The following is a 26,434-nucleotide window of genomic DNA, read 5'->3' as shown; positions in this document are numbered from 1 at the left end:
ACACATCTGGAGCTGCCTGGCTGAACCCCCCCACCCCACCCCTTCATTTCTGATTGTCAGCAAACAAAACCACTCCATAGGACAGGTTTGGTTTGGGTTTGCAATCGTAAAATAGAGACGGTGGTCTGTTATTTCAGCGTACACTGACACACAGTACAGTAGACACCTGCTATTTTCCCTGCTGAATGCACTGGCTCCATCCCAGCTGGATGTTGGCTGCGGGTGGTTACCGAGCTGGAAAAAAAAAAACATTTGGCTTCTGGGCCCTGCAACCCCCCCCCCGATCCACCCACCCACCCTGTCCTCCGCAACAACCCTCCTCCTAACAGTTCTACCTGGATTATTCTAGTTAGTTTGCATCCAGGCTGACCTACATCCGGCTGTGGGAGCTACGATTCTATTTCATTTCTCATCATTCTGTGTTGTCATTTAATAACCTGGAACCTGGGGGTAGCATTTCTCTACGGCAGACAGATAGCACCAAATCATCAACATGTATGCTGAATACGGCGCCCGGGATCATTATTTTTGATTGTTCCTTTGTAGGGGTTTTCCACCTGCCAGGAAAATGGTGAGGGAGAGTTAATATTTCCAATGAGACCCATGCGTCATGCATAATCATTTACCTCGGCACAAAGTTACTTTACATCACTGGGACATTTGGGCGATAAATGATGTGGGCGATTTCTCGGGGGGGTGGGGGGGGGTTGCAGGTGGGAAGCCGGATGTGGGTATGTGTCCTGGTCACTGCTCTAGCGCCTCCTCTGGTTGGTCGGGGTGCCTGTTCGGGGGAGGGGGGAACGGGGGTAATAGCGTGATCCTCCCACGCACTACATCTCCCTGGCAAAACTCCTCACTGTCAGGTGAAAAGAAGCGGCTGGCGACTCCGCATGTATCGGAGGAGGCATGTGGTAGTCTGCAGCCCTCCCTGGATCGGCAGAGGGGGTGGAGCAGTGACCGCGATGGCTTAGAGGAGTGGGGTAATTGGCCGGATACAGTTGGGGTGAAAAAGGGGGGGAATCCAAAAAAAAAAAACCCAAAACAATACAGTTGCATAACGACCGAAACCAACGACCAGTTTATATGCAAATATGGGTTTGGCTGTTAAATGCATATTTGCATATGAAACTGGTCGCTGGCTTCGGTTGTTATTTTTGATTTTTTTTTTCATATGCTTTATTAATCCCCGTGGAGAAATTATTCTCATACATAACATAAGTTACATAAGTTATTATGCAACTGTATTGTTTATAAGGGGTGGAGACACCTGCAGTCAGTTTAGACTGAAGCTGTCACTTAGTTGAATGATGAAACGTTTCTCTAAATAAACATATCCAGATGAACTGATTCAACTGTCTTTGATTTTCTTACTTGGATTATTGAGCATGCGTGAGGACACTCCCACAGCTCCAGTCTTTTCAGGGGAAATTCAGCTCGTCCTGTCGATAGACAGTTTATTCACCCAAATAGGAATTATTTTACATGGTTCTTCACATTTGAGGCGAATGAAAAGGTAACTTGCCACTTCAACTGATGCCTTCAACCTCCGCTCAATTTCCCTGCTGTCTAACCACTCCAATGCCATCTGTGTGTTGGCTTGCTAGAGAGGGGTCAGAGTCTGGCCATTTGAACAGCCAATTTTGGCACTTACAATCTTCCAAGTGTGAGCTCTCCACACACGTGCCTGTTTGAGTCTCTGTCTCTATCTTTCTTTGACACACACACACACACACACACACACACTCTCAAGCAGGGCAGTGGATGTGCTAATCACCATAGCGGGGTGCTCACTTAGAGTCAAGTAAAGGGTACTATGTCTGTCAGTCAGGGGGCTAAGAGAGGCAGCAGTGCCAGTCTCTACAGTAGAGGAAATGAGGCAGCGAGTACCACCCTTCCCCATCAACCCCCCCGTAAGATATTCAGGTCAGCGGGGTCAATCAGCTGTCATCCAATCACCTCTGAGCCTCTCCACTTACATTCTGGTGTGTTATGATCGCATGGGTTTGAAACATGAATGCAAAAAATGCTGAGAAGATCAAAGACATTGCTCTCCTCTCTCTCTCTCTCTCTCTCTGTCTCTCTCCATTTCTCTCTCTCTCTCCGTCTTTGTGTTGTGTGTGTGTGTGTGTGTGTGCAGACAACCAGAGGAGGGCCAGCAGTGTACTGCCCCCAGGGCTTGGACCTGATCAAAGCAGTGTCTGTCAGTTTGCAGGTACACAAACAGCAAGCTCATACACACAATGCACAGTAGAGGAAGAGCGGAGCGAGAGAGAGGGAAGTTTGTTTGGCAAAATTAGAGAGTATCATTCTGCCTTTGACCTAGGGGTTATGTGGATGTCAGAAAGCATCGCTGAATATTCTTCTGAAACGTCTGCCCCGAGAAAAAGAGAGAGGGGAAGCGGAGGCCACCGGTTCGACTTAAAGTGATGACAAAATCCTGCTGCTTCATTATGGAGACTGCGGAAAACTGTTGCATCATAAAAAAAAAAGTTAGGAACTAGAGGGGGGGGGGATAGAGCACATCAATTGGCCAGGAAAATGAGAAACTTTGTCCCTGACGCCCCTGTCAGAATGAACGATTAAGATATCTAATATGATGTTTAAAAGCCGTGGGGCGGGCGAGCTGATAACGGCCCGATAAGGCCTCTCTCCATGCTCATCCTTGCACGCTAATTAGCTTCTTGCTTCTTTTTTGTTTTATCTGTTTAAAAGCTTTGAAGGTAGAGAAAGGCACCTGCATCAATCATAATTATTTTACTCATACTAAAATTAGCAAGTGGGAGAAAGAACACAGTCTCCTTCACCAAGACGCAGGATAAGACAGAGGGTGTTAGAGGGACGGAGGGAAAGTTAGCAGGGGTGGTGGGGGGGGGGGTAGAGATGAGGTGAATCGATAAATATCACTCCGCTTGATTGGACCTAATTAGAGACATAGAGAGGCATTCTGAACGAGGCCTGGTGGAATTGAGTTGGCCGAGTTGTCAGAGCCAATTAGGCCGTTGTATTATTGCAGTAGAAAACACACACACACACACACACACACACACACATACAGATTAGATTAAGTCTTGTGCCTGTGTGTATCACAGTGGTGCTCTACCAGGAGCGATGAGGTGCCAGGTGAGCCCAACAGTCCTTCTGGGCTGTGATAAACTGTGATGTGACAACAACGATGATCACATGCAGCTTATCATGGAGAAACTCAAACACGTACAAAAAGAGGTGCTGCCATCTTTACATGCTCTGTCTGTCTGTCTCTTTCTTTTTCCCCTCTTCTTTTCTCTCTGTCTCTCTCTCTTCCCCTCTATAACATGATTGCTCTCCTTTCACTAAGAAATCCAGCTGTCAGCTGCTGGACTTATGATAAAACTGCATAAGGCTTCAAAACACACTTAAATGCATCTCAAACTCATTGCAAATTCAGTTGTACGTGTGTGTGCATGTGAATGTGTGTGTGCTTGTATGTGTCACATATGCATTTCTGTGTGCATGGGTAGTTCCATGTGTCTGTGTGCATCTGTGCACGCATGAGTGCCAGCATTTGATTTTGGGTGATTGCTGTAGGAAGTAATCACTAGTGTGGAGTTAATATAATGAGGGTGTCCTCAAAGTTTACAGTAGCCATGTAATGAACCTGAGGATGCGAAGGAGTCCTAGCTCCATCCAACTTCACTCCTCAGCCATCCACAGAGTTTGGCAGCATCGCCTTTGTGAGAATCATGATTAAATACACGTGCTAAACACACCCGGAAAGACATTATCAATTTGCAAGTTCAGCACCAGGCATGCCCGAGCAGATACATGTGCAAAAACACACTTTCTCACACACTCCCAGCAGTGTGATTTGGACTGCAGAGGGCATGTAGAGGGCCCGAGACTGTGTGGTTTGTTGGCAGCGCCCGTGGAGATTGTTGTTTCTCTGTGTAAGTCCTCGATCAAAGAGAATCGATTCCTCTGACCTTGTTCAAATCAAAGGCAGAGTGAGATTGTCCCAGATAGATCTGCCTCAACCCAGATTCAGTTGAGGGCTTCATAAAGAGCAGCAACTGTGGTAATGATGATGACGAATCGATAGGTGATTATGGCGCTTTAATCCATAATGGTATGCAATGAAATGTAGGCATGAGATCAGAATGTAGCAAGCCCTGAAAATATATAGGCAGACACATACACAACCACACACACACACACACACACATGCAGAAACACACGTGCATATATATGCACATATGACTGATGAGCAGCTTGTTGCTGCTCCAAGTTAAATGTGTCACATCCCGGACATGGCAGTGAACAACCTTATCATCGTGGAATCTGGTTACTAATGACCAGCTAAATAGAAATCCTCTCAACCAAGGCATATTTATGAGACCTGCACTAATCTTTGGAATTTATTTTTTCACATCTAATTATTTTACAGTGTTTTAATCAGGCAGACACTATTAATATGCAGTGAGTCTCCTTAATTCAATATACATCGCTGAAAGTAATTATGGTGAGGAGCATTTTGCTAAACAACTCGGATTCCTATAGGAGGAAGTGGTAGGAAGACAAACACTGCCCTCTTCAGCCTCTCTGTGGTAACTCAGGGGAGGCTGGCTCCACACTTGACAACACTGGCTTTAAGAAGCAATTCATGTGAACATCTCACTTTGCCCTACTTTTCCCTCCCCCTGTCAGCCTCTCTCTATCTATGTCTGCATGTCATACACCCTTTTCTTTTCTTTTCTTTCCTCGGATGTACTCAAACGTCCTGTTTCTCTCTGTTTCCTTTTTATCTCGCCATCTCAGTGGACCTGCTATCTTTCCAAATCTCAAGTCTTAAATGGCTTTTTTTTTTTTTTGAAATAAAATGACTTTCCTGCCATTTCCTTTTCTGTGTAAGCAGAAAAAAAGTGTTGAACCCAGGCTTTGGGAACAGGTTAAAGCTTCTAAAAGGATAAACAGAGACGAGAACAAATTGTAAAGGATTAGAATCAAAATGTCACTGACGTGCAGTTATTAAGGTCAAGCGTAGTTAATGTGTTCAGTCTCTTTATTCTAAGCTTTACCAAACTCTACCGACAAGATTCAAGATTAACTTTATTGTCGTTCAGCATATACACAGAACAGTGCACAGCAGAAGGAACTTTGGTTGCATCCGGCTCAAGATACAACCACATTTCCCTCTACTGTGCACTGTGACACAACCATACACATAATTTGGAAGAAAAAAAAAATCAATGGCTAAAACACACAAGCACACACACATTTATAAATGCACACACACACACACACACACACACACACATATGAACTGCACTTGCCTTGTCACTGAACTGCCCCCATGAATACTTCTTTCGGGTCTTGGAATTGAACTGGGGAACTTTGATAACTTTCAGGAAACAAAGTACACCCCAGGTACAGGGATAGGAAATAAGAACAAGTTATTCCAACATATTCCAAGGCTTAACCTTAAAATACCTAAAGAAGGAGGGGGGGGAAAGCCAAGACATGCAAAACGTTTGAACGATACTTTCTTTTTCCTGTCTATATTTCATTTATACTACTTTTGGCTGCTCCCGTTATCGCCACAGCGGATCATCAGTTTCTGTCTCTTCCTGTCTTCTGCATCTTCCTCTGTCACTCCAGCCACCTGCATGTCCTCCCTCACCACATCCGTAAACCTCCTCTTTGGCCTTCCTCTTTTCCTTTTCCCTGGCAGCTCCATATTCAACATCCTTCTCCCAGTATACCCAGCATCTCTCCTCCACACATGTCCAAGCCATCTCAGTCTTGCCTCTCTTGCTTTGTCTCCAAACCGTCCAACCTGAGCGGTCCCTCAAATATACTCGTTCCTAATCCTGTCCATCTTCATCACTCCCAGTGAAAATCTTAACATCTTCACCTCTGCCACCTTCAGCTCTGCTTCCTGTCTTTTCATCCGTGCCACTGTCTCCAAGCCATATAACATAGCTGGCCTCACTACCATCTTGTAAAGCTTCCCTTTAACTCTTGCTGGTACCCTTCTGTCGCAAATCACTCCTGACACTCTTCTCCACCCACTCCACCCTGCCTGCACTCTCTTCTTCACCTCTCTTCTGCACTCCCTGTTACTTTAGACAGTTGACCCCAAGAATTTAAACTCATACACCTTCATCACCTACTTGCATCCTCACCATTCCACTGTCCTCCCTCTCATTCACACATATGTATTTCATGTTGCTCCTACTGACTTTAATTCCTCTTCTCTCCAGTGCATACCTCCACTTCTCCAGCCTCTCCTCAACCTGCTCCCTACTCTCGCTACAGATCATAATGTCAACCACGAACATCATAGTCCTTAGAGATTCCCGCCTGATCTCATCTGTCAACCTGTCCATCACCATTGCAAACAAGAAAGGGATCAGAGCCAATCCTTGATGTAATCCCACCTCCACCTTGAACCCATCTGTCATTCCTACCACACACCTCACCACTGTCACACTGCCCTCATACATATCCTGCACCACTCCTACATACTTTCTTGCAACTCCCGACTTTCTCATACAATACCACACCTCCTCTCTCAGCACCCTGTCATATGCTTTCGCTAAATCACAAAGACACAATGTAACTCCTTCTGACCTTCTCTATACTTCTCAATCACCATTCTCAAAGCAAACATTGTGTCTGTAGTAGTCTTTCGTGGCATGAAACCATACTGTTGCTTACCTCTTCTCTTAACCTAGCTCCCACTACTGTTTCCCATATCTTCATGCTGTGGGTGATCAACTTTATACCTCTGTAGTTACTACAGTACTGACATTGCCCTTATTCTTGAAAATCTGTACCAGTATGCTTCTTCTCCACTCCTCAGGCATTCTCTCACTTTCCAAGATTGCGTTAAACAGTCTAGTTAAAAACTCCACTGTCATCTCTCCTAAACACCTCCATGCCTCCACAGGTATATCATCTGGACGAACCGCCTTTCCACTTTTCATCCTCATCATAGCTGCACTCACTTGCTTCTTGCTAATCCACTGCACTTCCTGATTCACTATTCCCACATCATCTAACGTTCTCTCCAACCTTCTCTCTCATTTTTTTCATTCATCCGCCCCTCAAAGTACACCTTCCACCTTCTCAGCACACTCTCCCCACTTGTCAGCACATTTCCATCTCTATCCTTCATCACCCTAACCTGCTGCACATCCTTCCCAGCTCGGCCCCTCTGTCTATCCAATTGGTACAAGTCCTTTCCTTCTAACTTTGTGTCAAACCTCTCATACAACTCGCCATATACTTTTTCCTTTGCCTTTGCCACCTCTTCACTTTATGCTGCATCTCCCTGTACTCCTGTCTACTTTCTTAATCTCTCTGACTCCACACATCAGTCTTCCTTCTTCAATTTCCACCATTTGATCCTTGGCTCTGTCTTCACTCTCTTCCTCTTCTTGGTCTCCAAAGTCATCCTACAGACCACATCCGATGCTGCCTAGCTACGTTCTCCCCTGTCACCACCTTGCAGTCTCCAATCCCTTTCAGATGGCACCTTCTGCATAAGATATAGTCCACCTGTGTGCACTTTCCTCCACTTTTATACGTCAACCTGTGTTCCTCCCTCTTCTTGAAATACTATGTATTCACCACAGCCATGGCCATCCTTTTCGCAAAATCCACCACCATCTGTCCCTCCACATTCCTCTCCTTGACACCATACCTGCCCATTACCTCCTCATCATCTCTGTTCCCTTCACCAACATGTCCATTGAAATCTATTCCAATCAGCATTCTCTCCTCCCTGGGTACCCACTCCACCACTTCATCCAACTCACTCCAGAATTCTTCTTTCCCATCCATCTCACACCCAACTTGCGGGACATATGCACCGATAACATTCATCATCACACCTTCGATTTCCAGCTTGATACTCATCACTCTGTCTGACACTCTCTTTACCTCCAACACGCTCTTGACATACTCTTCCTTAAGAATTACCCATACCCCTTTTCTCCTCCCATTCGCACCATGGTAGAAGAGGTTGAACCCACCTCCGATGCTCCTGGCCTTACTCTTCTTACACCTGATTTCTTGCACACAGAATATATCTATCTTCCTTCTCTCCATCATATCAGCCAGCTCTCTCCCTTTACCAGTCATAGTGTACTCAAACGTCCTGTTTCCTTTTTATCTCACCATCTCACTGCACCTGTTATCTTTCAGAATTTCAACAGTCTTAAATGGTGGATTTTTTTTTTTATAAAATTGAATCCAGGCTTTGAGAACAGGTTAAAGCTTCTATAAGGGTAAACAGAGAAGAGAACAAACTGTAAAGGATTAGAATCAAAATGTCACTGACATGCAGTTATTTAGGTCAAGCATTGTTTATGTGTTCAGTCTCCATAAGATATAGTCCACCTGTGTGCACTTTCCTCCACTCTTATACACTACCGTTCAAAAGTTTGGGATCACCCAAACAATTTCGTGTTTTCCATGAAAAGTCACACTTATTCACCACCATATGTTGTGAAATGAATAGAAAATAGAGTCAAGACATTGACAAGGTTAGAAATAATGATTTGTATTTGAAATAAGATTTTTTTTACATCAAACTTTGCTTTCGTCAAAGAATCCTCCATTTGCAGCAATTACAGCATTGCAGACCTTTGGCATTCTAGCTGTTAATTTGTTGAGGTAATCTGGAGAAATTGCACCCCACGCTTCCAGAAGCAGCTCCCACAAGTTGGATTGGTTGGATGGGCACTTCTTTGAGCAGATTGAGTTTCTGGAGCATCACATTTGTGGGGTCAATTAAACGCTCAAAATGGCCAGAAAAAGAGAACTTTCATCTGAAACTCGACAGTCTATTCTTGTTCTTAGAAATGAAGGCTATTCCATGCGAGAAATTGCTAAGAAATTGAAGATTTCCTACACCGGTGTGTACTACTCCCTTCAGAGGACAGCACAAACAGGCTCTAACAGGTACTATTTAATGAAGATGCCAGTTGGGGACCTGTGAGGCGTCTGTTTCTCAAACTAGAGACTCTAATGTACTTATCTTCTTGCTCAGTTGTGCAACGCGGCCTCCCACTTCTTTTTCTACTCTGGTTAGAGCCTGTTTGTGCTGTCCTCTGAAGGGAGTAGTACACACCGGTGTAGGAAATCTTCAATTTCTTAGCAATTTCTCGCATGGAATAGCCTTCATTTCTAAGAACAAGAATAGACTGTCGAGTTTCAGATGAAAGTTCTCTTTTTCTGGCCATTTTGAGCGTTTAATTGACCCCACAAATGTGATGCTCCAGAAACTCAATCTGCTCAAAGAAGTGCCCATCCAACCAATCCAACTTGTGGGAGCTGCTTCTGGAAGCGTGGGGTGCAATTTCTCCAGATTACCTCAACAAATTAACAGCTAGAATGCCAAAGGTCTGCAATGCTGTAATTGCTGCAAATGGAGGATTCTTTGACGAAAGCAAAGTTTGATGTAAAAAAAATCTTATTTCAAATACAAATCATTATTTCTAACCTTGTCAATGTCTTGACTCTATTTTCTATTCATTTCACAACATATGGTGGTGAATAAGTGTGACTTTTCATGGAAAACACAAAATTGTTTGGGTGATCCCAAACTTTTGAACGGTAGTGTATGTCAACCTGTGTTCCTCCGTCTTCTTGAAATATGTGTTCACCACAGCCATTGCCCTCCTTTTCGCAAAATCCACCACCATCTGTCCCTCCACATTCCTCTCCTTGACATCATACCTGCCCATTACCTCCTCATCACCTCTGTTCCCTTCACCATCATGTCCATTGAAGTCCGCTCCAATCACCACTCTCTCCTCCTCCGGTACCCTCCCCACCCCTTCCTCCAACTCACTCCAGAATTATTCTTTCTCTTCTATCTTACACGCAACTTGCATAGCATATGCACTGATAACATTCGTCATCACACTTTTAATTTACGGCTTCATACTAATCACTCTGTCTGACACTCTCTTTACCTCCATAACACTCTTGACATACTCTTCCTTCAGAATTACCCGTACCCAATTTCTCCTCCCATCTGCACCATGGTAGAAGAGGTTGAACCCACCTCTGATGCTCCTGGCCTTACTCCTCTTGCACCTGATCTCTTGCACACACAGTATATCTACCTTCCTTCTCTCCATCATATCAGCCAGCTCTCTCCCTTAACCAGTCATAGTGTACTCAAACATCCTGTTTCTTTTTTATTTCGCCATCTCAGTGCATCTGCTATCTTTCCAATGCTCCTGACCTTACTCCTCTTGCACCTGATCCCTTGCACACACAGTATATCCACCTCCCTTCTCTCCATCATATCAGCCAGCTCTCTCCCTTTACCAGTCATAGTGCCAACATTCAAAGTTCTGACTCACCTCCACACTCCTGCACTTGCTCCTCTTCTGCCGCCTCTGGACATGTCTTCCCCTGTCCTTCTCCTTCGCCCAACAGTAGCATAGTTTCCACCAGCACCCTGATGGACAACAGTACTAGTGGTGGTCGTTCATAACCCGGGCCTTGACCGATCCACTGTGGAAATCTGATTCATGATCTGCATATTTGAGTTGGCAAAGACTTTACGCCAGATGATTTTCCTGACACACCCTCCCCATTTATCCGGGCTTGGGATTGGCACTAAGAATGCACTGGCTTGTGCATCCTCAGTGGCTGGTTTCCATATCTATAGTCTATAATGCTGCTGGGAATCTTGGAAATCTTGGAAAGTGAGAGAATGCCTGAGGAGTGGAGAAGAAGCATACTGGTACCGATTTTCAAGAATAAGGGCAATGTGCATAACTGTAGCAACTACAGAGGTATAAAGTTGATCAACCACAGCATGAAGATATGGGAAAGAGTAATAGAAGCTATGTTAAGAGGAGAGGTGATGATTAGCGAGCAGCAGTATGGTTTCATGCCACGAAAGAGTACTACGGATGCGATGTTTGCTTTGAGAATGTTGATTGAGAAGTATAGAGAAGGCCAGAAGGAGTTACGTTGTGTCTTTGTGGTTTTAGAGACAGCATATGACAGGGTGCTGAGAGAGGAGCTGTGGTATTGTATGAGGAAGTCGGGAGTTGCAGAACAGTATGTAGGAGTGGTGCAGGATATGTATGTGGGACATGTGAGATTGGTGAGGTTTGCGGTTGGAATGACCGATGGGTTCAAGGTAGAGGTGGGATTACATCAAGGATCAGCTCTGAGCCCTTTCTTGTTTGCAATGGTGATGGACAGGTTGACGGGCGAGATCAGGCAGGAGTCCTCGTGGACTATGACGTTTGCGTATGACATTGTGATCTGTAGCGAGAGTAGGGAGCAGGTTGAGGAGAGCCTGGAGAAGTGGAGGTATGCACTGGAGAGAAGAGCAATGAGAGTCAGTAGGGGCAAGATGGAATACATATGCATGAATGAGAGGGAGGACAGTGGAATGGTGAGGATGCAAGGAGTAGAAGTGAAGAAGGCGTATGAGTTTAAATACTTGGGGTCAACTGTCAAAAGTAACGGGGAGTGCAGAAGAGAAGTGAAGAAGAGAGTCTAGGCAGGGTGGAGTGGGTGGAGAAGAGTGTCAGGAGTCATTTGCGACAGAAGGGTACCAGCAAGAGTTAAAGGGAAGGTTTACAAGATGGTTGTTAGACCAGCTATGTCATATGGTTTGGAGATAGTGGCACGGATGAAAAGACAGGAAGCAGAGCTGAAGGTGGCAGAGGTGACGACGCTAAGATTTTCATTGGAAATGTTGAAGAAGGACAGGATTAGGAATGATTATATTAGAGGGACAGCTCAGGTTGGACAGTTTAAAGCAAGGCAAGAGAGGCAAGACTGAGATGGCTTGGACATGTGTGGAGGAGAGATGCTGGATATATTGGGAGAAGGATGCTGAAAATGGAGCTGCCAGTAAAGAGGAGAAGAGGAAGGCCAAAGAGGAGGTTTATGGATGTGGTGAGGGAGGACATGCAGGTGGCTGGTGTGACAGAGGAAGATGCAGAGGACAGGAAGAAATCGAAATGGATGATCCGCCGTGGTGACCCCTAACAGGAGCAGCCAAAAGTAATAATTGTAGAAGTGGTAGTAGTAGTAGTAGTAGTAGTAGTAGTAGTAGTAGTAGTAGTAGTCTATAATGCTGGTATTTTACTTAGTAGGTCTGTTTACATCCACATTCAGATTAACTTTTGCTGATGATCATTTCCACAATTCCATACAATGACTAGGCACCCTGTTGTGATTTTCCTGATTCTACTTGCAAAGAAAATATATCTTACATTAGGTGCTCAGATAAATGTTCTTTGCAAACAGGATCCACTAATGGCCATCTAACAGATGCACTTCTTCATTGTTGGATTGTCACCCGTAATTGGAGCTAATTTAAAATGGTTGTAAAAATCCTGTTTTGTGATTGGTCCGCACTTGCTGAGAGAGAGTGAGTAGAGGGCAGATTGAAGTAGAAGGATCACCTCTAGCAATGACTGTGATGATCTTGATCATCTCTACTGCTGGGAACAACTGCTGGAACGTAAGACAAGCACATGCTTGCTCATACAACCCAGACACATAGATACAGACAACCTCATGCACATACACACGTGCAATTATCAGACATATTTATCATACACCACTGGGCTGCCAGGTTTGGTAACATCTTAAAACACATTACACAATTTCAATGAAGAAAGTGTGACTTGAGTATGACCAATGTGCTTGTGGGAGTGCTACTCACTCATTCATTAACTTTCATGTATTTCAGTGTTGCGGCAAGACACTACAGGACCACCTTACTTCAATCAACATGAGCCCAAGCTGTTGAGGACTGACATCTGATGCTCACAACTGGAGCGTCTGCCAGATTAACAACACAAGGTTCCTATTACCTTCTAATAAAATGATAGAAGAGGCTTGTACAAAAATTCTCAAGCATTTCCAGGAAAAGGTGATGTGTTTGCATTGTGCAAAAATAATGTGACAACAGTCAAAGTTAATGTTTCTATCTTCAGACTCTCCTCAGCACAACTGTGGTACGGTCATTATTCACTGGATTATCTGGCCCCCTCACCTGACTTATACCTTGATTAAGACCACAAATACACCCCCTAATATTATGATCCTGAAATGGGCTCTTTTCCACTTCTGTCAAAAGCAGCACTAGAACACTAAAGGCTCATAGTGTATAGGCCTTAATCACAGTGCAGCAATTTGGATAAAGTCAAAATGCAACAATGTTTAAATTTGAAATAATGATCTAATGTGAAGTGCCACTAATAAAAACCTCTCAGCATTCTGACTTTTAGTTTGTCTGCAATGTATTTTTCTTCTCATTTAATAGCGGGTAAGAGTTGGACCAATGGTCGTGTGTGCGCTTTATACAGTCTCCACCGTGATCACTATACCCAGCTTTAGAAGTGCACTAAACGAATCCCCAGTTCGATGTGTCAAGCCAAGCTGAAGTGAGCCTCTGGCGCCCTCTTTCTGTATGGAGGTTGACATTATACAACTTCTCATTCCCTAAAACACAAAAATGAGATCCAGTCAAAAGTGGTTTGTCTGGTTTGTGGTTACTGCACAGCCACTGGCTACTTCGCATTCATATCATTTTATGGTTTAGACCATTTTCAGCACCACATATGTGTTTGTTTGTATGTACACCTCTTGCTCTGTGAACCTTTGAACCATATCATGCCATTCGTTAACGTGTCTATCCGGTGTATACGCTGATCTTACCTGATGTGGTAAGTGGTGGAAATTTACACCATATTCAGTTTGGTAGGGTTCATCCCTTATCAAAGAAGGTTGGATCAGTTCATCTGGATACAACATTTTTTTGAAAATGTTGTATCCAGATGAACTGATTCGGCCTTCTTTCATTTTCTTACCTGGATTATTGAGCATGCATCAAGACGGTTCATCCCTTAATTCAATAATGTGTCATCTAAGATTTTAAGATAGTTTTTGGGAGGGGCAGTCTCTTTCATCTGCTGACCTGATAGCTTACACGAATATGCACACCTAAAACGATGGTGCTTCTCATCCAGTTCAAAAGACAAAAACACCTCACTCCCTCCTATGGTTATTTTTCTTGTCATATTGAACCCAAGCCAACATTTAAGCCCTTTACATTTCATCACTCATTCACCCTGTACATTTACCCTGTGCTAGTCTTTGGACCAGTACATTTGCCTCTTCTAATAGCTTCTTCCAATTGCAAATTCAAATTCTGATGCCATAGCCCCAATGCATCCGGGCTAAGTGTATTACCAGCCATGCCACACATATCTGGACTTAATCACACCTTCCCAAGCAGCGAACGAGAATGGAGCTTGAATCAGTAGTATATTGAAAAGTCGAAATGTTATGTATAGTACTTCAGTAGGTGCAATCAAAGCCAATTGGAATGTATCACGGCAACAAAAAAAAAATTTAGGGTTATTTAATAATTCCAGCTATCACAGACACCTTTCAACTGACAACCCAAGGCTTGATTGACAAAAAACATCATTTCAAATAATCAAACACTGTTTCTACAATACAAAGAGGTTATTTGGTCATAGTGAATACGGACTGTAAGTTCATTAAAATGCAAATTGATAGTGAATTTTCAGGAACTAAGATGAGGTGAAAAGCCAGACAGCAATAAAACAGGATGCAAGAAATTGGGGGAGATCGAATCATATTTAACATAAAATGTAAAAGAAAACACTCAAGGTGTTTTCAGTGTACGAAATCAACCAACTATATTGTTACACAAAAAAGATGGCGGCGCAAATTGCAGCGGCTTCACCCACTACCACTGTGGGAGGATGGCAGCGCAAATTCACGTTTGGCCTCAGCCAGTACCGTCCATGCAGTGTCTTTGTCCATGTCTGCGTCTAAGTTTATCTTTGTTTGATGGCTGGAAGAGCTGGTGCTGGATCGGCAGGGAGAGCTTGGTCTACTGCGTCCTGTGGGCCCAGGGACCATGGCCATCCCTGGAGCTGTGCCCAAAGAGGTAACACCGAGGTTGGTCTGACAGGACGCAGAAGCGGGGCAGGCTAAGCTAACTGCTAGCCCATCCAGACCGGCAGTTCCGATAACACTAAGGGCAGTCTAGCAGCGGCCTCGCCTAGCGTTGACTGTGTTTTTAGTGTCGTCATGTGGAGTGCGGGGAGGTGTGTTGAAGGTGTCTGGCTGGGAGAGCTAGCATTGAATTGGCTGAAGGAGCCTGGTCTGCTGCATCCTGTGGGCCCAAGGACCACGGCCCTGACTGGAGCTGCGCCCGAAGAGGAAACACCGAGGGTGTCTGACAGGACGCGGAAACGGGGCAGGCTAAGCTAACTGCTAGCCCACACAGACCGGCAGTTCCGACAGTCCTGACTGGCGTTCCTTCTGGACAGTGATTTTTTCTTTTTTTCTTTTCTTTCTTTTTTTTTTTTGGTCTAGTTTAGTTTAGTTTAGATATATGTGTTATTGTGGTTCTTATAGTTTTTGGATATGTGTTTTTGTCTTTGTGTTGCACTGCTGTGTGCTGGGGTAAACAATGTTTCGTTTAATTTCATGTGTGCAAGTGCATGAAATGAAATGATAAAATGTTTCACCCATGGTGTTAGTGGAAAAATTCAAAAGGACAGAGGATCTCAACCTATATTATGCGGCAAAATTATCGGAGAATTTAACTATTGTTTCTTGGAGCAAATCGCTCCGACAGAATGCCTAAATAAAGAAATCACAGATTTATGTCATCTGTCTTCAAGGCACGATAAAAGCCATGCGTAACCACATTTTTTCCATCTCTTTCTCTGAGACAAGTGGTTTCTGGGATGCATGGGAGGGTCTCTCTTACTGGTTGGCTGTGGGAAGGTTTCTCTGCTCTCTGACCTTCAGAAAGTCACCTGGCACACACCTCACCGTGCCACCTCAGCCCTTCTCAAACAACACCTCCATTTGTAATTGCAATCTTGAGCTTCAGGCAGAATTTACAGACATTCTCCATGTTATTTTTCCTCACGAGTTCACACTGGAGTCAGTTTTACTCTACATCTTCATCTAGCCTTGTGCCCACATATTTTGCTTCAGCTTTTAATCAAGCTGACCTCATTAAGATGTTATACATTTGTAATTATATTTCAAGTAACTTAGCAACACAGCAAACCAGTTGGTTCCAGTTTTATAGCTTGGTGTCATTGAATTACAATGATATGCAAGTCACAATCAAAAACACATGTAGCACATCATCAATCACCGAGTTTGCTAAAGTGGGAAGGGACATTCCAGTGTTAATTACAATGATTTGGCTTGGCGACAAACTTTGGTTCAGCAAGTTCGTTGGTGCTGTAACCCCCCACCCCCCCACCCCCACCCCTGAACAAAGTAAATACAGTTTGCACATATTCTAATATCTCATCATCTCATCAGTTTATCTTTGACAGGCTGCAGGAAAGTATTTCTCGTATTTTCTCAATTTTACCCGAATAATGCAACAAGCACTCAACAGCAGGATGAGGATGTAAACGGTTTGTACATGTCGATATGTAAACCCAGCAACACTCCACATGAGCTGTATTTTCTAATGCATTCATAATGATGTAGATAAAGGTTTGCAAAAAAACTTAGCTATGCAGCACTGGTTCAAGTGTATTGATTGTGCATTGTAATTAAGAGTTTTTGAAAAGTGCCGTCAAATACCTTTTGCAGACAGTTTGCAATTGGTGTAGATGTCCCAGTGGAGTGTCTATGCAACTTCTTTTTCTTTTTCTTTTTTTATTCTGTCCTGATTCATTTAAATGGATATCTGAGTGGTGCAAATGATACCATTCAGGATTATATAGACCGACCACATAGACATAGCTATGTGTTTGGTACACCGGCACATCACAGGTACATGTGAGATTTCACATCCGTACTCTGCTCCCACGACTGATTTCTACCTTCATCTTCGTGCATTTGTCTCAAATCTCTTCCTGTGTGTAAAAAATCAGACAGCATGCGGAAAGCCTTTCTTACAGTGAATCACCAAATAGACCTATCATTAGAGGAAAAGGGGGCCTTGGATTATGACACCCTCGCATTGAATGACTGATTCGGTGCAAGCCTGGTATTTTACACTTGAATTAATACCTGGCCATTTTACATCACCCACAACTGAATTACTAGTTATGCATCTCAATAAATGCTGAGTTAAGTAATGTTACATGTATACCGGGCATTGAAATATCACACTCAAAATCCCCCCCCCCAAAAAAAATTAAAGAAAAAAGCTTCAAAATGTAGTTTCAACAAGGTGCACGTTAACTTTGTGGGTTGTTCTTGGAGAATGTGCCACAGACCACTGAAGCAGAAGTGGAATTCTGCATGCACAATTATTGAACAATGGGGTGCAAAAGAAATATTCTGTGTGGAATTCAAAGTTGGGGGGGGGGTAAAAGTCAGGCAAGGTGACGAGTTAGCAAATGCCTGATGCAGCTTTGACTCAGTCAAACCTCAACCGTTTTTCGTTTCTGTTTACTTTATTCTAAAAGAGACATACAGGGGGAAATGCTTTAAATGAGATCATGGACAACATCACAGAGGTAAATATTAGAGAAAGGAGTCGTATGGTGAATGAATGAAGGCATCAGAGGAACATTTGAAGTGATTACACTCAACAAACTGTCATTCCTTAGTACAGGGCTCGGACAGGAAGCAGTACAGTACATCCTCGAGAGTCAATAAAACTGCACTTCTCTCATTTACACAAAATCATATCGGCACTTAACAGAACAAAACAAATGTATTTGGTATATCCTCAATCCAGGCTTTAATGAAAACAGGCCCATGGCCTCTTTAGGCATTGTGTTGGACGATCTAAGAATCAAATGTCATTTCAGGAGTGGTACATCATAGTAGCTACACATTCATTTTCAGATTTCTGACAGAATACCCAAATTACAGATATATTATGATAGGAGAAGGCATACGTGACTGCTGGCAGAAGACCTATGGACTACACACATCCTACAGATGGATGGGATGGTATACAATCCATATGGTCAAATATATATACATGTGCACTAACACTTGTTATAAGGCACCATAGTAAAACATTATATATGTAGTAAAAAAAAAAAGAAGAAGAAGAAAATAGGTGATATATACACCCGGGCATTTTAACACATTGTAGTAACATACCCTGAATGACAGTCTCTCCCCAAGACAACAAAACAGACAGGACAAAAAAACAAAAAAAAAGATTTTATTCTTACCCTGACACAGGGGTAGCTATTTAAAAAAAAAAAAACATTTCATAAGCTACCTCAAAACAACCGAATACATTATACTTGTTGACAAATGTTAAGCGTATTTCAGTTGTGTCTGTCTGTCTGTCTGTCTGTTTTGGTTTTCTCAGTGAGAGTGTTTTGTTTGCTGCCAGAAGACTCTCCCAAACTACAAGTACTGCTCCCTTTTCTCTGGTGGGGTACTTTTAACATTTGCTCTGCAATTCAGAAAGGGAAAAAGAAACACATTTCAGTCATTGTAAAGTCATATTCACTGAGAACAAAATCAACCAAAGAAGGGTCACGTGGGGGAAACCCAGAAGTCATAGGATATAACTAAAACCACAAATCAACTAAAAAAAAAGGAAAAAATATTTATATATACATATATTTATATATATGTAACAGAAGAATAGGACGAAGGGAAATGGAGGAGATCTAGTAGTGGGTTCACAGGCTGACATCGGAGTAATCCCACCTCATTCGATGAAGAGAAGGCCTATCAACATCTAACCACACATATCCTTAAGAAGTCCATATCTACAAACTAGACCAGGTGGGTGAGGCAGTATGGGAGACGGCGAGAGATCATTCTTCCCCCCCATGAAATACCGAAAAAAAGGTGCAAACATACTTAAGGAAGGGGCAGAAGGGGAAGGCACACGGCGTATTCTATAGCGGGGAAACAGGGCGTCCAGATTTAGGATCTATACATTGGAAGGAAAGGGTCAAAGGGGACACAGTGGTTGGAACCCGCATAGTCCTCGATAAAAAGGCGGGGGCTGATCAGTCAGGGAAACTAGTTTCACTCAACAACTCTGCCCTGAATTAGAGGAGAGAAGAAGACAGTCAGAGAAGAACAGGATTAGATGACAGGACAGGGGGTGGGGGGGTGGGGGACAAAGACACATCAAGACCTCACTGATTCTCACAACAGGTCTCTGTTGTTAGTGAGTGGCAGGCCGCTTGATGATTTGGGCTGCAAGGTGTTAAGCAAAGGTGAATGGAGAGTGAACGGAAGTGATGCTACGTGTCAGCGAGATGCTGAAAAGATTACATGCCACGCATGGATATGGTTCATGATGGAAGGATACGGGTTCAATGCTTATTAGCTGGTAACTTATTTGCTAGTTACAAGTTACAGGAAGTTGAGGAATATGATGATTCACGAGCCATGGCACTAGTAGACAATTCTTGAAGCAAGCTAGGGTATGTTGGGTTTTTCTAAATGCTCTTTGGGTAGCTGCTTTTCTTTCTCCATCCATCCATCCATTATCCAAATCCTGCCCTCAGGGTCGCAGGGATGCTGGAGCCTATCCCAGCAGTCATTGGGTGGCAGGCGGGGAAACACCCTGGACAGGCCGCCAGGCCATCACAGGGCCCACACACACACACACATTCACACCTAGGGACCATTTTAGTACAGCCGATTCACCTGACCTACTTGTCATTGGACTGTGGGAGGAAACTGGAGCACCTGGCGGAAACCCACGCAGACCCGGGGAGAACATGCAAACTCCACACAGTGGACGACCCAGGATGACCCTCAAGGTTGGACTATCCTGGGGTTCAAACCCAGGACCTTCTTGCTGTGAGGCGACTGCGCTAACCACTGCACCACCATGCCGCTGTTTTTTTACTCATTGCTTGGAAATATCCATAATATAGATCAAGTTTTCTTTTGTGTCTCTTTGGAGACCGCTTTGGTGGTTTTATCATGCTCACTGAACATCACCATTACAGCACAGCTGTAATTGATTGGCATGGGAAGCTTAACATTCGCATTTATTTAAGATGGGGGGGGAGAGGAAGCCCATAGATCTGAACCTCTCTCTCAGAGCATGATGAAAAAAACTCAACAAAAAAAAAAAGGAAGAGAGGCCACATTAGGTAGGGGGCAAGGAGCAAGTCTTAGAGAAGTTAAAAACCTTATCTGGAAAGGTGACTGGCCAAGTCTTTCAGGAGACACAAATGAAGGTATAGTTAATTCATCACATCATGGGGTCACTGAAAAGCCAATTAAAAAAAACTGAGCTTTTTGAGTTTTGAGTTGGGTTTGAAGATGGTAGGCCTGGGTCCAAAAAAAAAAAGTTGCAGAAGTTATGTTGAATTCTAGGTTTTATTTCAGGTCATCTGTTATTTGTGAAAGGGCCTGTTGTCTGTAACCTGTGCTGCTCATGCATGTAATAAAACAAGCAGGCTCTGTAGTGACAAAGATAACTCTAATTAAGTTTTATTGTTGCACACAGCTGAGTTGTTACAAGCACATTGAGTTTAAGGATTATCATTGCTGTTAGTGGCGTCTAGTTGTTTCCCCATGAGATCACAACTCTGCAAGAAGTTAACACTGAATTGTATGCTTGCAGGATTTAAAGGAGAATTTGTCTCAACAAATGGTGTTAATAAATGGAGCATGACAATGAAGATATGTGTAGTCTCTGCTATGTCTCGGGTTTTTAAGCACAACAGTAGAATGGTTGTTAAAAGCATTCACACCCAGCGATGGTACAAACCAAGCAGAAACCTTTTGCTGGCATTTCTCCTCCACTTGTGCAGCTCAGTGTGTTCATGTGCAAACAGTGTTATGGGTCAGAGCTAAATCCTAGCAGGCCTATCTGGATGTCTCTAAAGCTGAAATCTGGGATCTTTCTCCATTAATTAATAGTTATTTTATCCATTTAGACCATGGAGTCAGGTTACATAATGCTAACTGGCATCTTTACAATGGTTGGAGGCACTTGCCATACACTGCTGTTGAAATGTTGCACAGGGTAGGGTGCACACTGCTGGAGCGGCAAGCACGCTCCTGCTACTCAATCAGGAAAAAAGGGTGTGATGACACCATGGCAATTCTTCTGTTGGACAGGTTATCTACCAATTCTACAATCAATATTACATCCTAGCCATGTTCCTTTACAGTTTGATGTGGTTTGTTTAATACTTCAGATTGCCTGTGTTATCTTTGGTCTGAGAGTGCTGTTTTTACACTATGAAGAAGTTCCTCAGCTGTTACATGTTAGAAATCGGAGATGTTTTTTTTCTGTTTTTTTCTACCTGAGACACTACAAGCTAAGTTCGGGTTTCCCCTACATTAGCAGGGAAGCCCCTCTATGAACACAAAGTTTGCCTGTTGTCCATCACACAGCCTAACTGCACTAGTGGAGTGTAAAAAAACCACACACAAAGCAATGTGGAGGAAACACACAAATGCAGCTCCAACCAGGAAGCACAGGACAGGCTGATCACTACAGACTCTGTGTCATGTACACTGGCCACATCTGGGCTCAGCTCGAAGGGATGTGCCCATTCCCTGTCTCCATATCCATTTTCTAAAGGTACTGAATGTGTTTCACTTTCTTCTTGGCTTTTAAGCCATTACAATTTAGCTTCACTTTACAAACAAACAAACCGAATTTCTTTTTGCTTTTGCTTGTTTTGTTTTGTTTTTTTGTTTTTTTTTAATCTTGCAAATGTGCAAACAGTGCAAATAGTCCTTTGTATATTTTAGGATCAGATTCAATCATCTGCTCTGATTTGGAGTAGGCAATGGCTGTAAGGCACTTGAAAGGTTTCCGCCCACAACGCAAACTACAAATTTAAGTGAGCTAGACCACCACAACATACATGGGCAATCTACTCAACTATAAGTTAAAGAGGATTTTACATCGCCATGAATGCAATTAAATCCACAATATCACATTCTATTTATATTTGGTGGTTAATTGGCATGTGTACGTGTACATGTGCATGTGCGTGTGCGTGTGCGTGTGCGTGTGCGTGTGCGTGTGCGTGTACGTGTGTGTGTGTGTGTGTGTGTGTGTGTGCATCATAATCTTTAGTTTTAAGAGACATAGTTGGGGGAAAAGGGGGGGTTGAGCCAAGCGTGTCCTCTGCTCTCTGTTTGGGAGGCTGGAAGGGGTTGGGGATTAGACGTACTCCCTGGCTGTGGAAGGCTGTGATTGGCGGTAATACTGCTGTCCTCGTCTGTCCTCGTTGGAACAGGAACAGCAAAGAAAGGAACCACCCAGCACTGTCAGACTTGCTGCCGCCCATCCCACAAACAGAGCGGAGCCAAACTCATACCTGTAAAGTAAGATGAACTCTTTTGTATAATAGCAGGTTGACCACAATGATATACAAAGCAGGCCAATGCATGTATTTAACCTTCCTAAGGGAATATATTTGTACATCTGAGTGCTATCCAATGCTACAGCAGTGCAGCACTGCTGGCCACTGAGCTGCTCTACTGGAACAAATGTGGTTTATTTGCTCAAGAGGCCCCAGTCAGTCAGGGAGTCCATTCTTTCTAGGAAATTAAATTCCAGGACTTTTTGACATTTTCCATGACTTTTGCATGGCTAAACTAAGCAGCCATTACTCACAGAATGTCATATAATTCAGCATCAACAGTCAGTGGATGCCTCAACACTCTCCAAACGGACTGTGTAACTTTTAGCTGATCACCGAACACCCCCACCCCCAACCCCAACATCAATCACTAATGTGCGAGCTCAGCAACTACAATTATGGCTAAAATTACACTAAAATATGCACTCTTGGTGGGTAAAAATACAAATTCTGTAACCTAACTTCATAATTTTCGATGACCTCAATAATATTTATATCAAGTAAGGATCTATATACCTGGCGTTGAGTGGTGTGTTGGGGTTGAAGAACTGATAGGACACCTGAGTGGCATACCAGGACACAGAGACCAATGTACAGAGACCTGTGGAGAAAAATCAATGGTCAAGAATGGACGACTTCAATACATTAACTAGGCCTAAACACGCCTTCTAGTTCACTTTACATACTAATAGACTGACAAACACACACACACACACACACACACACACACACACACACACACACACACACACACACACACACACATCTGTTAGTCAAAGCCTGTTCAGTTGTTTTTCTTCCAAAGGCTCATCATCGTGTCTGAGGTCAGGCGTTAATGTGTCCGAAATTCCCCACTTCCTGTTTACAGCAGGGACAGTAATTACCCAGAAGACCCCTGGTAATATTTTCTGGTCAGAAAAAAATACCAGACTGCTCTGACTGAAAGATTCTGATTGTAGGAGATATGAACAGACATGGTCTTTATAAACTAAACCAAGGGTGCCATCTATTTTCATGAACTCAGACGAAACACAATGCAGGGTTCCCGTTTCACACAACCGACAGTGTACACAGCTCACCTGCGAGCAGGAAGAGTGCTCCCCCAGACACGGCGATACGGGTCTTGGTGGCGGGGTTGTTGTCCCCCACTTTAGTGCATTTCATGCCCACCACGCTCACGATCATGCCAATAAAACCCAGCAGCACTGCCACCACCATGAGGGCACGACATGTCTGGATGTGGACTGAACACAGACACAGGGACAGAGAGAGACACGGAAAAAAAGACAGGGAAAGCAAAAGGGAGAGTGGAGCAGAGGGAGGGAGAATGAAGGTTGAATATGATAAGAGAGTAAAGGAGGCACAGGTAAGGTAAGGAGTGCAGAGAAAAGGTGAGATAGGAAAGCAGTGATAGGAAGATTGAGAAAATAGATTTAAAAAATGCATTTTTTCAGTCTGAGATTTAACGAAATACACATTGTTGGAGATTTATATATATATATGTATATATGTGTGTGTGTGTGTGTGTGTGTGTGTGTATATATATATGCATATATGTGTGTGTGTGGGTGTGTGTGTGTGTATATATATATGTATATATATGTATATCATTAGGGGTTAATACTATATGAGCCATGCCGGCTGGAAGGGACACCACATGAATTTACACTGGGAAAGTTCATTATAGAAAGCACACTGCTGTCCTATTTTCTCTGGTACGGTAATTCAGCTTGAGCCCAGAGATAGTTTGGCTGTGCTGCAGGGCCTGAGATGATTCTCCAGATCATCTCCAGATCATTCTACGGTGACTTCTATGTGTTGCCCACACTAGCCACAGCGCACACATAACTCCGTGGGAGAGACATATTTACACATATCTAAACACACACACATGCGTGCACACACACATGCGTGCACACACACACACACACACACACACACACACACACACACACACACACACACACACACACACACACACACCAACGCCTACACTTACACAATAACTGTGGGTGGAATAGACACAGATGAAAAACAACCCTCTCTCACACAGAGCTGCTGTAGGAGGTCCTGCTTTACATGTTGCACACAGTGGGATTAGTGTGGCTTTGTCACAAAGCAATATTTGTTTTCACTGGACTGTCACCCCGGCAATCAGACATCACTGCCTCAAACACAGCCATCCAGACAAGAAGATGGGTTAATGCTAACACAAACCTAGCACATTGTGATGGTGGCGCAATCTTCACAGTGGTGTCAGAAACCCTGTGTGATTGAATAATTGTGGCAATACATTTTTGGTTTTTTGAAAATTCCAATGTCAAGTCTCGCATAGTATCTGACAAAGCCACCTTGTTTTATTGAAGTAGAATAGAATAGAATGAACAGAAATGTGAATAGTTGGTCAAAAATCTCTCCAGATCAAGATGTTAGTTACTAGGCTGTCTAAAAAAAAGCTAAGCCCGTGTGAGAGAATTACACACAGACGCGTTCATAGTTTGGTGATGGAGTTCAGTTTCAGAGACTGATCCAAAGGGAGTCATGAAGGGGAAGGGGATGGGTCGTTCTTTGAAGCTGAATTTATGTGCTGGGGGCTCCTTTTGATGGAGGATTTTAGTGGCTTTTTAACAGAGAGGTTTTCTCTTCTTTTCTTTCATCCACTCTGGCAATTCTTCTCTTCTTCGGAAAGTGCGGGGTACGTAGACTGGTGCTAAATGACACCATTCTAACTAGCATGGCCCGTGACAAACTAGAAGGGTGTTTTAAGGCCTGTGGGGTGAAGGATAGGGTAAGAAATGTGGGGGGGTGGGGGTTGGCTCCCTCACTATACTCTGTCTTCCCAGTGCCAAGGTTAACAGTGCCAGCCACAAGATTTCAATGAGCGTGTGTGCTTGCTTATGCATGTGAGTGCGCATATATTTCTGTGTCTGTGTGTGTGCACGTGCATGTGCATGTGTATGTGTGTGTGGGGGGGGGGACATGTAAGGTTTCCTTTGTGAGATCACTCATCATGACTCTTTTATTACGTAATATCTATTGCCCACTCAAAACTGTAAATCAGAGCTCATGTTTTACAGTTCTGGTCTTATTTTGTTCCAAGTTCTAACTCAAAGACCACTCACTCATATCCGCTTTTATATGATGACCTCTGTTTTATGGCCACAAATATACTACTGCTCTCAAATCATGCACTCACAAGAGGATTTAACAAGTTTAGCCTCAGTAGCTTCATCGGGGGTGAGGTCCCAGGGTTGCAGGCTCAATGTTCAAGGTGCAATTGAATGCTAAGAACCCAACTAAGATGACACAGAAAGACGGGGAAGAGTAACATGTTCTGTTAGGAAACTGTCTGACCATCCATCCATCCATTATCCAAACCACTTATCCTACTGGAGCCTATCCCAGCAGTCACTGGGCGGCAGGCGGGGAGACACCCTGGACAGGCCGCCAGGTCCATTCAAGAGCTAATTCAAAGATGCTACTATACAGAGCAATGGGCATTGCGCAGGATAGGATGGAAGGGAAGGGAAGAGATGCACAGAAGATCATAAGACCAAGGGGTGGCCGGGGGGGTGGGGGTCTCAAATTCTTACTGTATGGTTTGTTGCCCCAAATATAGCTCAGAAAACCATTGTCTGAGTGGTCCTGACTGTTAAATCACATCACAGACAAAACTCAAAATTCCTGTAGTGTCTTGCACAAAGATAACAAGTAGGACTGTCTTTGATTTTCACTTTTGTGAAGACATCAACACAGCTCGGTGCAGAGAGCCATTAGCAACCCATTGTTAACAGAGGCCAGCTACATGCAGCACATCAACTCAAAAGACACCCTTGGTTGAAAAGATGAATCTGTAATACCACACAGTATGTCTACCTCTCAAATTTTGACCAGAACTGTCCTTTCAGCACCACCATCTGCACTTCCAAAATCCTCCCGGACACATCTTTAACTTCAGATGCCAAGTCTTCCAACTAGGTGATAACGCTGCACTCGGAGAAAATGACCCATGTCTTGCTTTTGACATGTTCACTAACCCAGCAGAAGATCCAACAGTTTCCACCACATTTGCTCAGCTGTATTGGTAGAGCCCAACACAGTCTGGTGCACAA

General features: G+C 43.6%; 1 protein-coding gene across 1 annotated transcript in view; it reads right to left on the bottom strand.

Moving 5' to 3' along the window:
* Window positions 1–16,326: 16,326 nt before the first annotated feature.
* Window positions 16,327–26,434, bottom strand: part of cldn19 (claudin 19) — a 13,176-nt gene continuing 3,068 nt past the window's right edge. The window contains exons 2-5 of the mRNA XM_056272886.1: window positions 23,402–23,566; window positions 22,839–22,923; window positions 22,131–22,277; window positions 16,327–18,412 (exon numbers count right to left, since the gene is read on the bottom strand). Coding sequence (XP_056128861.1) covers window positions 18,364–18,412; window positions 22,131–22,277; window positions 22,839–22,923; window positions 23,402–23,566 — 446 coding nt within the window. The 3' untranslated portion in view covers window positions 16,327–18,363. The remainder of the gene's footprint in view (window positions 18,413–22,130; window positions 22,278–22,838; window positions 22,924–23,401; window positions 23,567–26,434) is intronic.

The sequence above is a fragment of the Lampris incognitus genome, chromosome 2, assembly GCF_029633865.1.
Source record: "Lampris incognitus isolate fLamInc1 chromosome 2, fLamInc1.hap2, whole genome shotgun sequence".
Lineage (NCBI taxonomy): Eukaryota > Metazoa > Chordata > Actinopteri > Lampriformes > Lampridae > Lampris > Lampris incognitus.
This window is presented reverse-complemented; position numbering and strand designations above follow the sequence as displayed.